This window comes from Gouania willdenowi, chromosome 18 (assembly GCF_900634775.1).
Source record: "Gouania willdenowi chromosome 18, fGouWil2.1, whole genome shotgun sequence".
Taxonomy (NCBI): Eukaryota; Metazoa; Chordata; class Actinopteri; order Blenniiformes; family Gobiesocidae; genus Gouania; species Gouania willdenowi.
The window spans coordinates 21244481-21261122 of NC_041061.1; the positions used below are offsets into that span (position 1 = coordinate 21244481).

A 16642-nucleotide genomic window follows, 5' to 3' on the forward strand; every position below is an offset into this window, starting at 1 on the left:
TTGAACACAGGAGCTTCTTGCTCTGAGGTAGACATGTTTACCACTAAGCCACCGTTCACCTGACTTTATGAGATATATGAAATATGAAGAAGTACATTCCTATGCAATAAAGGTGATCCAAATGAACTACAGCCAAGTGTCTAGCAGTATTGTCAAGATAAGCTACACAACAATTTCTCTGAATTATTATTGAAGTTATTTTGTTTTAATCAAGTGAACATTTACCTTTTAAAACATACTTGTACTTTCTGTATTACTATAGCCTTCTATAGTGGACATACAGGTAGTGTCTTGCCAAGGCAAGAACATTCAACAGGGATCTTATATTTCTACTTCTTCAAAGTTCTTTTCTTTTGCAAAATCAAACTGTACCGTAGAAACAATTTTGACCCGTCAGTTCAGTTCAGTTTTTTAGCCATTTGCAGCATTTGATTGATACTTGTGAGTTAATTTCATACAAGACTAAAAGTTTGGCTTTTCCCAAGTGCGGTTGTTTACCAGGATAACCACCAAGATCTCAAAGACTGCTAATGTAACAATTGTTGACCACATGCTCGTACAATGTTTTCTCAATCTCAGGAGTTTTTTGAGAGACTGGCATTCTCTAGATGCATCACTATGCTGAGTAACCTGAGTTTATACCTTACATCTTTGGTTCAGAACAGCTGCAAGCTCCTTAGAGTTGTGTCTGAGATAAAGCAGGTAAAATCCATGAAACTTCAAACAAGTAGAAGCTGCAGTGATCCAAACATTTGATCAATCAGATATTGACACTTGAGGGATCTACCGAAGGGTGTTATCAGTGCTAAAGAGAAGTTTGCTTACACTCTTGAAATGGTCCTTTTGCCTTTGAGATGAAGTTTGGTCTTTAAAAAAATGGCTTTATCTTTAACTAGCAAACAAACCTCAAAGCCAGCATGGCAGACTAGCCACTGTCTGAGGGGACCCAGCAGGCCTTTTTGATTTATGAAGCTGCATCAAAGCTGTTACACGCTTCCTACATTTCCCACTGCCCTTTCTCATCCTGCTTTTGAATTGTTTTTGCAAAACTGTCTGCAGTTCTCTCTGTGGGGTGAATCACTAACACTGAAAGCTAACAGTGGGTGACGGATATGCCCATATGTGCAAATGTCTAGGTTTCCTGTTTTAGGAACAGAAAGGTAATGTGGCGTTACAGGCTTTTTTATCATGTGGTCATCTAGATCATTCATGTGCTCATGAACACACTCGGTAATATCTTATTACACGTTTAACTATTCCGGAATGCTGTGTATGCTCATGTTCATTATCACTGATGCAGACACTAGTTTGGATGGAGCTATTCATGCAGCTCATCTCATTAAACCTGCTCTCTCTCACTTCTTCTGTCTGAGCTGAAGCCAATTTATTAACACATGCTGCACTGCACTGTTACTATAGTAATATCTAACACATATTGAGCCAAAAGCAGCAATTAAAGGGGCATCTCGCATTGTGTTGTTTCGTCATATCTTTCTATCCCTGCCTGTGATGACCTGATAACCTCCAGCAGAGGAAACCAGGATACAGTATAGAAGTTGGCATCATACACAAGGATGAAGTCTTCTAAGTTAGGGAATATAGAAAAAACAGCAAAAAGAGATAGTAACAGTGGTAGGAAAGACTTCAACGAGAAGTTTCAGCAGAGTCATTTCAATCAGAGGCCTGTCCACCATTGATGTAACTTTAAAGAGGAACTGAACTGTGGTATAGGCTGATGTACGTCTATGTCTTGATTATGGGCGGGGCTCTAAGACATTCCTAGTCTACACTATAAAATCTCCAAAGAACAATATATGCCATGCTAATACCTACTCAATACCTCTCTATTCACAGTGGTAGGTTGTGACAAAAGCTGCCTCCTAAACATCATTGCTATTAGCTGAAATGGATGCCAAAGTTTGATCAAAATAGCTGGGTTTCGACCCATAGAGGGCAGTCACTCAAATTGAAATCGTGGACATTTTTGTCAATCAACAACACCATTTTGTACCAAATAAATTTGTTTTTAGCAAAAAAGTGGTTTTGAGGTTTAGTTACTCTTTTTCGGCAGTATCAGTCATGGGTTATGGACTGACTTTCTAGTATTACCGAACACAATGTGCACAAATTGAGCTCTTAGTCTGATAATAGTAGGTCTTCAGGCATTTCGGTATTCATATTTTTGCATATTCTGCACTCATCTTTTTAGCTTACCACAAGAAATTTGAAAATACACCATTGTCTGAGTTCTTGCCCTTCTTGACTACACCTGTAAATACATTTAGTTGACAAAAATCATCACTTCTTGTTATGTCTTCTAACTGATAGTAATCATCCTGCCACCAGAGGTCTATCTCCCAAAGTCCATGTTTAACTACACACATATTGTTTCTGATTGGTTAGATGAACTACATGCCCCGTCCTTTCAAACTAACCTGCTTGAAAACTAGTACCAGATTGGACAAAATCAACTCATATTTTAGTCATTCAGATCACATTAGATGGTTATTCTATGATATGGTGATGATAAAGTGTTGGTGGTATTAAATCCACAATCAAAATTGATTTTTGCCTGAGCCTGAATGGAGTCTGAGTACAGATAAGATAAGGCCTATTGATTCTGTCTATTGAATCTATCGATCACTGCAGATGGATGCAAAGATACTCCAGGACTGATGAGCTTTCCTCTGATCTGTTGTTTTTTTTTTGGCCTTGTTTCAGATGTTTCACTCTATATTTACTTTGTGTGGAATTTGGTTCTTGAAGCATTATATTACCTCTGCTTACTCATGAAATTACTGATTCCGTTGCACAGACAATAGGAGAAATGTTCTGACCCTTGGTAAATACCCAGCACTGCTGGTCTGTTGCACAAAGACTATGAAACGGTACATCTGAGGAACTCAATTAATAATACAGACACAATTACAGTGACTACATTTCAAAGGAGTCCTTTCAGTAATAGAGTCAGGGTGTTTTGGGAGGTTAATTGAGACCTTGATAGCACTTTGCATGCTTCAGTGCCTGATCTTTCTATGAATCCAAGCTCTTGGGTATGATACAAGGCCATGTGAGTTGAGTATAGATAGAAGCCATGCATATATCAAAGGTGCACCAAAAAGAAGAAGTCGTTCTTCACTTTAAGTTGTAGAGTCTTGTAACTTGTAGGACATAGTTGTTTTTTTTTTGCTCTGCAGCTTTATGGAGGATCACCTGGGTCTCTTAGAGAATGCAGTGAAAGAACCTGCCCAGCTCACAGTATGTGTAAATGTGTTTATATAATGTGAATTATTTCCTCTGTTTTCCCCTCCAGCTTTATTGTCTCTTCCAAGCCTTCTGTTCATTAAACAGAGGCATAAACAAAGGGAAGTTTTTTTTTTTTTTTTTTTGTTGGTTTGTTTGTGATTTGCGTCTCGCTGAGCTCATGGAAGCAATCACAAGCTGTTTGTTGCTTAATGCTAGCAGCCCGTACAGCGGGAGGGGTTTTAACTTAGTGCGTAATTGAAAATGTTTGCTGTGGTCCATTTGCTGCGCTTTTTTGTTCTCCCTACATCAGCAGCGCAGAAAGTGCCAGAAGGCTCCTGAGGGATTTGCTTTTGGCTGTGATTTTGTTCCCCTCATCTCTTCTGTCGTTGTCCTTCCCTTCCTTGTTATTTGGATAATTCGCACCATTGTAGAAATCTCTCATAGTTTAATTCTCAGCCAAAAACCACTCTCGAGGGAATCAGATTTAATTTTGACTTCGTGGTAGTCTTTTGACTAAAATGCTATTTACTTTTAGTTGAAATGTTGTCATTTTTTGCAAAATTTGCTAGTTGAAGTCACAGAGAAAGCATTCTGTGTGACATTTTTCATCTCAAATTGCTGCAAGAACTCTACATTTTTCCAAAGTGTGGCAAATTTTCCTCAAATTCTTCCACAAAATTTCCCAATCCCCATCTATCCATTACACAGCATTTATTAACCATTTACAAAGTATTATAAACATCTGTTCCAACTTTACATTAACCATCCAGATAATTAACAGACGGTTCATAAACCAATTATTAACATTTAGTAAAGTATTAATTATCTATCTAAAACATGTTTTTATATGCTTTATAAAGCATTAGTAAGGGATTATAATCTTCAATTCTAACTTTATAATAACCATCCAAATAATGATAGATGATTCATAAAACATTTAAAAACCAATATCTGATCCATATGTCTCTAATGTTCATAGATGTTTCATAAACCATCATCAAGGTTTACTAATCCTTTGTTAATCATTAACAAACACTTCAAACAGTTTATAAAATGTTATAATGTCTGTGTCAATAAACTGTTCATATAACATCAATTATAGCATTACAAATCATTGAAAAACATTAGCTTTGTTAACGGTAAATAACTATTAAATAAAGGTTAATGAACTATATACCAATATTTACCCTTTATAGATGAAGGTTATTAAAAAGTGTTACCTCATTTTTTGACCCGCTTGCTCCTTTTCTCAGTGGCGCGAGGGTCTGCTGCTGCCTATCTCCAGCTCTTGTTGGTTGTTAGGCGGGGGTACACCCTGGACAAGGTGCCAGTCCTAGTGCAAACCAGGGCATGCTAATGTTGAGATAGCTCTTTTTCAAACCTCAAATATGTTGCCCACTTAAAGCCGATATCCGGAGTTTCTGAGAAATCTATGTTTGTGAATGAATCTTTTGAAATGCGAAAAAAAAAACCTTTTACTATGGTCTACTGCTGGTGGTCATTCATATACATTAATGTATATAAGTCCCGCCTTTGTCCTTTAGACCCCTATACAAATGGAAACGATCGCCGAGCCAATAGGCTTCGACTTCCTGTTTTTGAGACTGTCAATTAAAGTGAATGCGGAACTGTGCACGGAAAACAAGGCCGCGCATCACAACAGCAAACATAAATATGATTTTGGCTTTTACCTCACCCATAGATCTATATCAATGTGACCTCGTTATGTTCCGTGATGCCCATAAAGAAAAAGTAGAGGCGTGGCTTCTGGTAGATTGGCAGAGGCAGTGGATGAAGTAGAGGCAGTTTAGGGCGGGACATCGCAACGTTTCTCAGAAATTCCGCATAGCAGCTTTAAGGTCAAACTGGTCCGTATTTGGCCCCTGACCTAAAATGAGTTTGACACTTCTGTACTAAACTCATCAGGAGACTAAAATTAAATATTGACCCAAGAGTGAATAAAACCAGATTGTGGTAAAGACGCTAACAGGTAATAGTAGCGTACATCCATCGGTGTCTGCTCTTGAGGTGTCACTGCTGGGAAAACTCACTCTTAATACTGCCTCTCTTATTCTGACAGCTCCAGGTGTTTGTTCACTTCCTGACAATGTCATCCCCCCGCTACCGTTTGACATGTGTCCTTTCTAGAAACTGTCTGTTTTTTTTTTTTTTTTTTTTGCTGGCTGTGTGAACAAAGCTCTTAGCGCGTCCTTCCAGCGCTCCTTTAGTTTTATGCTAATGGTACATTGCATATTTGCAGGATTTCTCTTCCAGCATTGATAAGAGCCTTTGAACCACAGAGTTATCTTATACGCTCTTGATGCATATTTATAGCTTGATGATCAGTCTCTTGCTTCCTTGTTGATTACCCAGTCCTTGCCCTGGATGTCAAATTCTTTCCCAACTCTAGTTCTTGATTTTACTTGGCAATGGGTTCCTCTGCTTCTCACTTGCGCAAGCTGCATTGATTTTAATTAAATGTTGAAATTGAGTCTTCATTCAGCTGACTTTGTTCTTCACCCACACACTTACATTGTTTCTCTTCCACTATTAACACTCCTACGGTTCACTTTGAAACTTCCACTCCTGAATGTATTTCATACCATTCCAAGATCTTGTAAATTGCATGTTTAAACTCGTGAATTACTGCCTGAAATATAGACTTCTATCCACTTGAATGATTTTGCACAAATATCGAATCAGAAAACTAAACAAACGAACATCTCATTTGCAATCAGCAGTTCTAAACTGTATTGATAATTGTCGTGATTTTTATTCAAGGTGTGTGTGCGCAGGGGTTCTCAATGATGGGGTCATGAGATACTGGGAGGGGGTCGCTAGATGCCTTTAAGAACTTTTTGAGTCAATTTTCCTTTTAATACATGTTTGCTACGTCACTCCCATTTCTGCCACTGCTACATCAAATTCCAATGCATTTTTTCCCACTTTCAAGACATTGAAGGGGCGAAAATGTAGGGTAAAAAGGAAACAAAGTAGTGTTCATTGGGCAAAAGTTAGCTTATTTGGATGAAAAGTGGCCAACGAAATTAAAGAAAAGACAAAAATTGGATAAAAGTGTCAAAAAGAACTCGCAAAAATGGACAAAACATTATTATTTATTAGGGGAAAAAAAATGAAAAACGGTGAAAATGGGCCAAGGAAGTTGCAAATTGGCCAATGTAAATAGGTAAAAAGGGTTTTCTGGGGCAATAATAATTCAAATTAAGACATGGCGAGCCACAAGTTGAGAATCACTGACTTTATAACAGTTTCTATCGTGTGTCGCTGATAATGTAGTGGGCTGGTCTGGATACAAAATGCCAGGGATGAACTTTTGTCCCAGTCCACCCCTGGTAGTGAATATTATTCAGATAAATAAATAAATGAATAAATGTGGTTATCACAGATTCATAGAACAATGGACCATCATTTTGCTGACTTTATGGATGCACCCCAAAAAGCTCTCCTTTTTATTCTCCCTCATAGATGGCTCTGTCTCCACATGACTGTTCTTCAATGTTTATGTCTGTGTTCAACCACCTTCAGCTACAGTGGGGGTCCCTGGTCTCTGGAACCTTTATTTTGGGGATTGAGAACCAATGTGTTAAAGAATACTTGCATTACCTAGTGCTTATTTTGAGGTAGAGATCTGACAACCCTCTCCACCTTTTCTCTTCCAGCTAAGGAGGAGTCCGTGGCCACCTTCAAGGGCAACGAGTTCTTCTGCTACGACCTTTCCCTGACGCCCATCCAGAGCAGCACAGACGAGATCACGCTCTCCTTCCGGACACTGCAGCGGAACGGCCTCATGCTGCACACCGGCAAGTCGGCCGATTACGTCAATCTCTCCCTGAAGAGCGGCGCTGTATGGCTGGTCATCAACCTCGGCTCGGGGGCCTTTGAGGCCCTGGTGGAGCCGGTGAACAGCAAGTTTAATGACAACACCTGGCACGATGTGCGCGTCACCCGCAACCTGCGCCAGGTAAAACACCACTAGGGACAGCACTAAATATTGTTCTTTCTCCAAAGGTAAGGACAACAAGAAAATGCCTTTTTGGTCCTTTTTTATTTCCAGGATAAACTCCAAGAGAAGACATTAATTTTAATCTTTCTCTATTTCAGGATTCATCTCATTTTCATACTCTGCTCCTGGCTATTCACATATGAATTTTCAAAACTCATTTTCCCAAAGAGCAAATGTGTTTTCAGGCCTTATGAAGTGTTGGAACATCTCTTTTTTTAAAAGTAGGTTTCTCAATACTTAAGAAAATTGTCAGGAAAATGAAGATCACAAAAAAGACAAAATATGCTAGTAGTTTGCTGGGTCAAATAGTTTACTAGCTTCAAATGTCCAGGTACTTAAAAGTGTTTTGAGTCTAGAAGATAGCATCTAAACTGTATATTGATGAATTAGATATTACTTAAAATGTCCTCGGTGACATCAGTTGGCATGTTTGTGGAGTCTTTGTAGAAATAGTAGGTCAACCTTTAGCATTCTCTGACACTACAACAGCTCTTGCTTCAAACGCTAGCTAGCTAATGATTGCTTAACTTACGATATGATCCTAAATGTTCGAGGCGAAAGCGATGTTCCCATATTATATTTACAAAATGCTTCAAAAAAGTATGGTTATTGTAGCTAGCGATTTACTAAAACATTATGTAGGGATCATGAGATAGTGATAGTGAGGTAGAGATAGGGTGAGAAGCTCAGTCATTCGGGAGGTGCTCAAAGTAGAGTCGCTGCTCCTCCGCATCAAGAAGAGCCAGATGAGGTGGCTCGGGCACCTAATTAGGATGCCCCCTGGACGCCTCCCTAGTGAGGCGTTCAGGGCACGTCCCTCCGGAAGGAGGCCCCAGGGAAGACCCAGGACACGCTGGAGAGACTATGTCTCTCGGCTGGCCTGGGAACGTCTCGGGGTCCCCCTGGAAGAGCTGGAGGAAGTGGCCGGGGAGAGGGAAGTCTGTACACATATTGTTCTTAGCCCCAATTGTGTAAAATACAAAATTCCAAAAGAGCTGGAAAAGCTGAATGCTCATTAAATTTGCAATTAATTAGAAATTTCAATTGCTTTTTTGTTCTGTTTAAATTGCATTTATTGTCATTACATAGAAAAAAAAAAAAAATAAATAAATAAAAAATAACAGAAAAATAAATAAATTAAAAAAAAAATATATCTTTTTGTCTGGCAGTTTTCTCTGTAGCGCAATTAAAGTAGATATATAAATAAGAATAGAATACATTACTTGAAAATATATAAATAGCAATACAAAAATATTTTTTTCTACAGTTTGTTTGCATTTGTTGTAATGAAATAATAAGTAAACTTACATGGTACAATAACCAATTCACCGCATTGAAAAATTACATTTTAAAAAACTGGAGGAAAGATGAAATATTTATTGAGTGCAGTATCAATAGCTGAAAAACACAAGAACATATGATGTACCTTACTATACACTACCTATATAAAATACATCTTTACCAACCTTCATTTTGAAAACCAAAGTACACCAGTTGCCTTTCTCTCGCTATCCATTTTAAAGTCGGTGCCTGAGCCTTCCACCATATATAATCAACACTAACCAGACTAAAGATGCTCTGCGTTGTCAACAACCAAGTGCACGTACACGATCAATTCCACTTCCATGTGCCGTGCTTAGCTCCTCACATTTTTAGGGTAAATGTAATTGGAATGAATGGCTTGTCAGAGCCATTTAATGGCCATTGCAAAGAGCCTGAACGCACAGACGCCTAATGTGAATGCATTAACACAAAGATGGTGCATCAGCATCTTTAAGTGACTGCACAAACATTCTCAGTCACTTTAGAGCAAGTGCGCAAATACTATCAGATCTTCGTTACTTGTTGATGACGGAGCACATTTCACCAAAACAAACAAATAGATCCTATAGATGGAATGCATAAATGCTTGGCTAATGCTCCAACTTCTTGTTTTAGTAGCATCTGTTGCCGTGCGTTACGATAGGGACGGACGGTCACACGCACAGCAAAGGATACACACAGAAACACACTTTCAGGTTCAAATATACAGTGTAATGGTGGACAACTAATGTAACCATCATTAGACAAATTTCTAATTTACACGTCTCACACAGGGACATTAGACTAAAGCCCATCACTATAGTTCTGTGTGTTTATTTGCAATCCCACATATTTAACTTTTTTACACATTTTGGTTCCAATACAGTTCTCTGAATATTAGGAATGTAACGATTCACTAAACTCCCAATACGATTCGATTCATGATACTGGGTTCATGATACGATTTTCTCATGATTTATTTTACAAAATGGGAATGTTGACAAACGACTGAAAAATATTCCTGTATTTTTTTGGGGGAAAATACTATACTATTTCCTTTTATTTTTCATTGTTAAAAGAATCCCTTGATGAACTATGCAAATTGATGCAATTTAACTAAAAAGAAATCTTGAATGAAATACATTAAGGAATAATACAAATGAAGAAGAAACCTAATAATTTAAATTCTGGTTCTATAGTAAACAATTCAAAACTGCATAATAGTTCTTTTTCTTTTTAAAAGTGCAACTGAAAATGGATTTTGTGCCTTAACAATTGGACTTCAAAAAAAAAAGTCATTTTACTGTATTTACGTCAGATATTTGTTTAGACCAGCAGAGGGCGCTGGAAACCCAGTGGTCGGTTGGCATGCAGTTATTCCACCAGTGAAGAAGAGAAGCTATGCTAGCAGACAGAGCTAATAGAAAAGCGTGACTTTTACAGATATTCGCGTAATATTACAGATATTCTTTCAGTGCTAAAGGGGTAAGGAATCATTTATGAACATGTTTAACAGTAAATGGCGGCCAGAAAGAAAATAATAGCAGATTCCGCCCGTCACGTCCGCTTCTGGAAGGAATAATATATAGCGCCCTCTGCTGTTTTAAAAAAGTACTGCGATTCAATTTTCAGAGCATCGATGTGAACCGTGGTATCTATGAATCGATTTTTAACTGCCTTACGATTAATCGTTACATCCCTACTGAATATTATATAATTAATGTAGCACTGATGGAAATTAAAACTACTTACAGTTAAACAAGAACATTAATTCTTTACGATTTAATGGGATTTATTAACCCTCTTAATATCCTTGGGGTCAATTTGACCCCATTCAATGTTTGTCATTCAAAAAACAATAGTTAACTTTACATTTTTTTGCTTTGTATTTTATGACTTTTCCTAATTTGATGGGTATAACTAATGAAGCATAACGTTATCATGATGATATTTTTGTCAATGTGCTCAACACAAATTGCACACCCAAGCTGTTTTACTACAACCAATAGGGTTCATACTCTTGTGGTCACTCTGGGGCCTAAGGCGTTTGATTTTATCTTTATATTTCATATCAGGAAATCCACAAACCTTGCCTTGTTTGGTCTAATTTTTTTTCAGGAGAACCTCACAAATGTGTCTTTGAAGTATGTTCTTTAATATGGCATACTGTATTAATACAGTGGATCTAAAACCACTATAAAAACTCAAATTCAAGTGGGAAAAAGTTAGACTTTTTGTTTACTATAAAAGTCACAAACATTTTTAACGAATCATTTTTATTGGTTGTATAGCAAATCTAAATTATATATTTCAATATATATATATATATACACAAATGAATGAAAAAACAGTTATCTATAGCTATTTACAGTGAAATCGAAGCAATGTCGATTTTCTAACTATTTACAAAAAAAGTATGAATCACAAATACAGGGGAATTATTTGTGCCTCTTTGTGTTGATATAAAACAAAAAAACAAATATACTAGGCACTACACTATTCTCCCGCGCTACACACTAAACAGTCAAATCACAGTAATAATTGCTATTATCTCAACTCACTCTCACTTTCTCCGTCTCTGTTTGCCTGGCAACAAAATGGTCACTATACTATATGTGAAATTTTGATTGGACGATGGGCTTCTTCTTCTCAACCAATAGGACGAAGCTATAGTGTCACGTTTCAACGTGTTTTTTTTTTTTTTTTTCTCCCCACAGCACTTTCGCCTCGTTTTAGAAGCGCTCCTCACCGGCCATCATGCACGGAGCGTGCACTGAATGCGTAAGAAAATGTCACAGAAAAACACGCACATTTTCCCTCGTATGACCCAAGGATGCTGCACTTTGCCGCTATTGGCTCTTTTAAACAATCATGAGATCATGACGTGTCAGTAAATTTGAGATTTTGATAAAAACTATTGGAAATAAATTAAATCTAATTTTAAAGTATGGCCTGACGGTGGCGCTAGAGAAAAGGTCAAGGTTTCATTATCAAAGCATTATTAATGTATTCAACAAATCCACAAAGTCCCTTACACAAATACTTCAATATTTTTTCTGAAAATCCTTTTCTGAAGGCAAATATCCCTAAAGTCAGATTAACCCCAAGTGTAAAATGTGTTAATATTATTAGAGGATAATAGGGTTAAGTGGTTTGGATTAGGCTTTTCAGAGGGAGAACAGAGTCTTGTTTCATTGCCTGTAAACCCTTTAATAACTGTAAAAGTAAGGCTAGAATTAGCATTAACTCTTTGAAGTGATAGGAAAACCGACCCATCATTGAAGCTTTATAATATATTTTATCTGCCAAGGAGGTTATTTCATTTATTTATGCATTTGTCTGTAAACATTATAACAAATAAAATGTGCTACATTAGTTGCAAGTTCCCTTTTGGGAATAAAAAAAAAAAAAAAAGCTCATTGTTAGCGGTGAGCATTGCTATTATTACTGAGTATTACATCGAGTCACATGATTATCACCTGTCTAGTATCAGGTGACCACATTGTAGTACAATAACTACTCTTCGTGTGACTGAAACAATAGTTATTGTATTCATTATTATAAGATCTCAAAAAGATCAATAACATTGGCTAAAGACTCCAAACTGCACCTCTGCTCCAAACCGTAACCCAGAAAAACGAATAAATACATTATCATTTATAATTGGGTGAAGATTATAAAATGGTGAATGTATTACACTCTATCTTCTCTTCGGTGCGTATAGGAATTAGGAATTGGTCTGCTCCAAACTAATTTCATTCCATTTTTTTAATACACTCTAAACTATGTACATAAATCAGCATTTCTTAATGGCAGAGCACTTAATATTGACCGCTGCATAATGAATTCTGCAATACATTTCATTTTTGATGAGTTTCATCTCATTTGACCTATTTTCTGCCTATCAAGGGTTTCTCCCTCATTTTTCCACAGAAGAAGACCAGCTTTATCTTTCACTTTTGCATTCTGTGTAATATTAGAGAAAATGGACAAATATCAAAGATTGTTCCCTCTGACCCTACCACCGTCATCACACGGTTAAGGCGCACTCTGTTAGCTCACGTAACAGCTTGAATTCCCACTGGATCTTCATAACTGACTTAACAGGCAGCTCTGGTGTTAAAGACCTCTCTAAGCTTACACTATGGGGAAACACCAGGAGGAAGGTATCAGTGGCATTGACCAACCCCTGACCCTGTGTTAACTGATGGTTAGCAAATCAATGGTGGCTTACCTCTTGTAGAACACCTATTCATTGGCACTATACAGACGTGTAATGGTTCTCTTCTATGTGCAAGAGGTTAAAGCGGAACAAGTCAGAGTGCCAATGTATGCTGTGCAGAGCAGATGAAGTATCTTCAACAAGAAGTGACTCATGAGGGCACGTGTCAAACTCAAGGCCCAAGCGTTGAATTTGGTCTTTCCAAGCTTCCGAGAAAGTAAAAATGACAGAGAAAATCATTAGCTGTGGTTCCATTACAGTTTTTCGCAAAAATAAAACCAACAATTTTTAGAAGTTCAAAGTAAAATTGCGCTTTGAACATGTGTCAACTGAAGGTTATTTTGGTAACTCTCGTGAAATTTTATCCCGCGAAACTTAGCTGCAGGAAGATGGATCTTCCAAACACTCATACTGTTGTCCAAATATAACACTCAGAAATGTCTCGATCTCCTCTTCTTTGCGCCATGTACGTCATGTCATGAAAACGTAAAATATTTTTGGTGATATTTGAATTTTTCAGGCGTTGGCGTTACCAGTTTTTATTGCGCTATTTCAATTTTGTGCATTTTCAAGGGTAATGGAAACGCTAATCTGGCAAAAGCCAGATTAATGTGTAGCCCTCCCTCTAACTCGAGCTCTCTACATCGATCTGGGTCTGTGTCTGGTGAATTCTTTGGGAACCAGGGAGGGACATGAACAGAATGCTTGAAGTTGATTGGGCGAAGTGCCTGTCCACCATGATTTGTTTTAGCCAATCACACGGTAACAAATTATGTCATCATTGGCATGCGCCGCAGAGACGCTGCTACAACAACAACAACAAGAAGGCTCTGCTGGTGAAAACTTTCTTTTGGCATAGTAATGCTGCGGTCATTATGTCGTTGAGTGACTTTTGCCATTTTTGCAACAGGAGTATGCAAATTAAGGGCACTTTAACCAAACTCCTGCGTCGACATCTTTCTATTTTGATATCTTTGAATAGCGGTAGCCCAGCTACCTCCTCTCCCCGCAACTGCTCATGCCCCAGTTTTGCTTCGGCGAATCTGCCTTCATCACACCTGGATATCCCGCCCTAAACCACAACACTGCCTCATGATTGGTTTTAAACAATTTGGTTTGGAAATACAAAAGCGGAAACAGCACAAGATGGATTCTGGTGTTGTGAACACCAGGAGAATCCATCTTGCAGGCAAGATTATGGAAACGCAGCTCAAGAGATAAAGAAAAAAACGGGTTTCCAAACACAAATGCAATCACGGAAAATGGACGGCTCTAGATAGGAAACTGTATATACAGAGCAGCACAGGCAAAAGGAGTTCACGTTTTTGCACTTCTGACCCATTTGAAAAATAATGTCAACCTCATAAGCACAACCTATGCAAAGATGAGTCTTTGAAACTCCATAATCACATCTGATTCAACAACACATTTTAGCCTGTAGTAAATTCTGAACTACACAAATTCAATGAAACTCCTCACTGTTTGCAGGGCTCACGGTTTTCTCATGGTTATATCACGACAGTCATTTTTCTATCTCAAATTGTTGAAATAACTCAATTTCTAGAATTATTGCACAAATGTTCAGCAATCTAAATCAAAATTGGTCCCAAAACTATGAACATTTACAGATGCTGCATGGACTGATATGTCACTTATTGCTTGGATATTTTTGGTGCCATAGTGCTTGTTTTCACTATTAAAAATCAGTGACCCACTTGTGATCAAACTGATTCAAAGTTGGCTTTTTAACTAAAGTGAATTTGACACCCCTTCATTAAGGGAGTCGCCACAACCTATTTGTCTTTTGGAAACTCACTAGATGTTTAGAAGCCTGAAGAAAGGTGACCAATCAAATTTGTTACAACTGAATCAGGTTCATGACAAAATGCAAGAGATTTATTTATTTAATGCAAACCAAACCTATAAAAACACAAGAAAAAGGGAACAAGTGGCTACAGTCTCAAGCCAGGAATGGCAACTAATGAGCTGATGGTCTTCACCAGATTTATAGAGGTAGCTCCGCCCCCTCACACCTGAGAGCAATGCTCAATCAGGCCCTGCAGGGAGAAGACGCACAAGACACCAGAGACAAACACAAACAACCTATTTAAGGTTGTCACAGAAACATATTCATAAACAGGACATGTATTTATTGAAATAAATCACATTTTTGTTCTCATGAATTCAGCAACTGTAATCATGGACACTGTGATCTGATATATATTAGCTTATATTCGAGTTAATAGAAAATGTAATTATTCTGACTCAGTGACAGCTGGCCAATAGAGGGTGCTAGGGCGCCGCCCCACCACTCAGCACGTTATTTTGAGTAAAAGATAATTATTATATATATTTTTTATTAATAATGAATTAAAAACGCTACAAAACATAGTTATATCTGTATTTAAATAATCAGAATAAATATTACATGGATAATGATGATGTGTAAAGTTGTTTCATTTATCTGTGTCTGATTGATGATGTGTTTCCTCCTTGGGGCGCAGTAATCTTTACCGTCAACTCTCATTAAAAGTTGTGCATGCGCAGTAAACTCCTCGTCAATACGAGTCAATGGAGTGGGACATTAGAAGGAGAAGCAAAATAAAGAAAGGTAATTTAAATAGTTCTGTTTTCCCTGCCTACCTGCTGACTCAGCATGGTCAAAAACAGGTAGGACCCATTTAAAGCACTTTTTAGAGAAGGCAAAGAAACATGAACAAACTCGGATGATTCAAAATCTTGAATATGTCTTATTTTGAAAACTTGGTCTTAAATTATATTTTGTCAGGTTTTAAATTATGCATATTTGTTTACCACTTCCTTTGTCACCCTCGTTTGTATTTAATTACTTGTTAAAATAACTAAAACTAAAAGAAAAAGGTAAAATCTGAAAAACAAAATTAAAAAAAAATACAAAACAAAACAAACTAAATTTCAAGAAGTACTGTATAATAACCCTGACACACACTCACTCACTCTATTGTGTATACCAGAATTTCTCAGATTAATAGAAATAAACCTATTCATGAGGCACTAAATACCGTTTCTTTCCACTTATTTACAAAATGAGATTCTGATTAAAATGTGTGTCATCATTCATTCATTCCATCATTATGATCTATAATTGTTTTTTTTTTACAGTATTCTGAGCAAAATATTGTAGTTGGACTTAAGGGGGTACTTAGATTCAGAAATGAGAGAAAAGCCAAAAAAATCGTTGATAACCACTGGTATAAACTACATTTGTTCTTGCTTGTTTATGGGTTTTGTGGAAATAAATGGTGGTTTGTTTGAACGTACTTCTGAAACTGCAATTTTCCTTATTTATTTGTTCAAAGCTACACAAACCCTGTTTTTGGTGTATATCTTTTTTGGAGTTGTACCCCCCCCCCCCGGAGAAATGTACCAGCCGCCACTGGTCTGTCTATGGGAAAAAAGGAAAACGTAAACACTAAATTGTGATTGTCTCAGATTCAGTCAACATAGAGGTTCTGAACTCATTTGGTAAATAATCATGTCAAGGGACAAGGTTTTGTGGTTTTACATTTCTAATAATTGATAAAAAAAAAATGTATTTTATACTTGAATATACAGTATGAATTATATAGTCTGTAGTTTAAAGCCGCCTAAACACTATTAGACACTAAAACTAAAAGAATAGATTTCCATTTATTCAAAACGTAAAATATCCAATGTGCATTATGAAATTAATTTGTTGCCTTGAGCTCATTAAACCAGACAGGAACACAAACGAAAGAAAATTAAATAAAGAAAATGTATACAGAAAGTTGGCACCATAAAAATCTATTACAGGGAAATGTTTCAGGCAGAATCTATGTATTAATATT

General features: G+C 37.2%; 1 protein-coding gene across 1 annotated transcript in view; it reads left to right on the forward strand.

Moving 5' to 3' along the window:
- The window catches only part of LOC114480175 (neurexin-2-like), a 484818-nt gene that overhangs the window by 411494 nt on the left and 56682 nt on the right, over positions 1–16642 (forward strand). The window contains exon 6 of the mRNA XM_028474071.1: positions 6927–7228. Within this exon, the coding sequence (XP_028329872.1) occupies positions 6927–7228 (302 nt within the window). The remainder of the gene's footprint in view (positions 1–6926; positions 7229–16642) is intronic.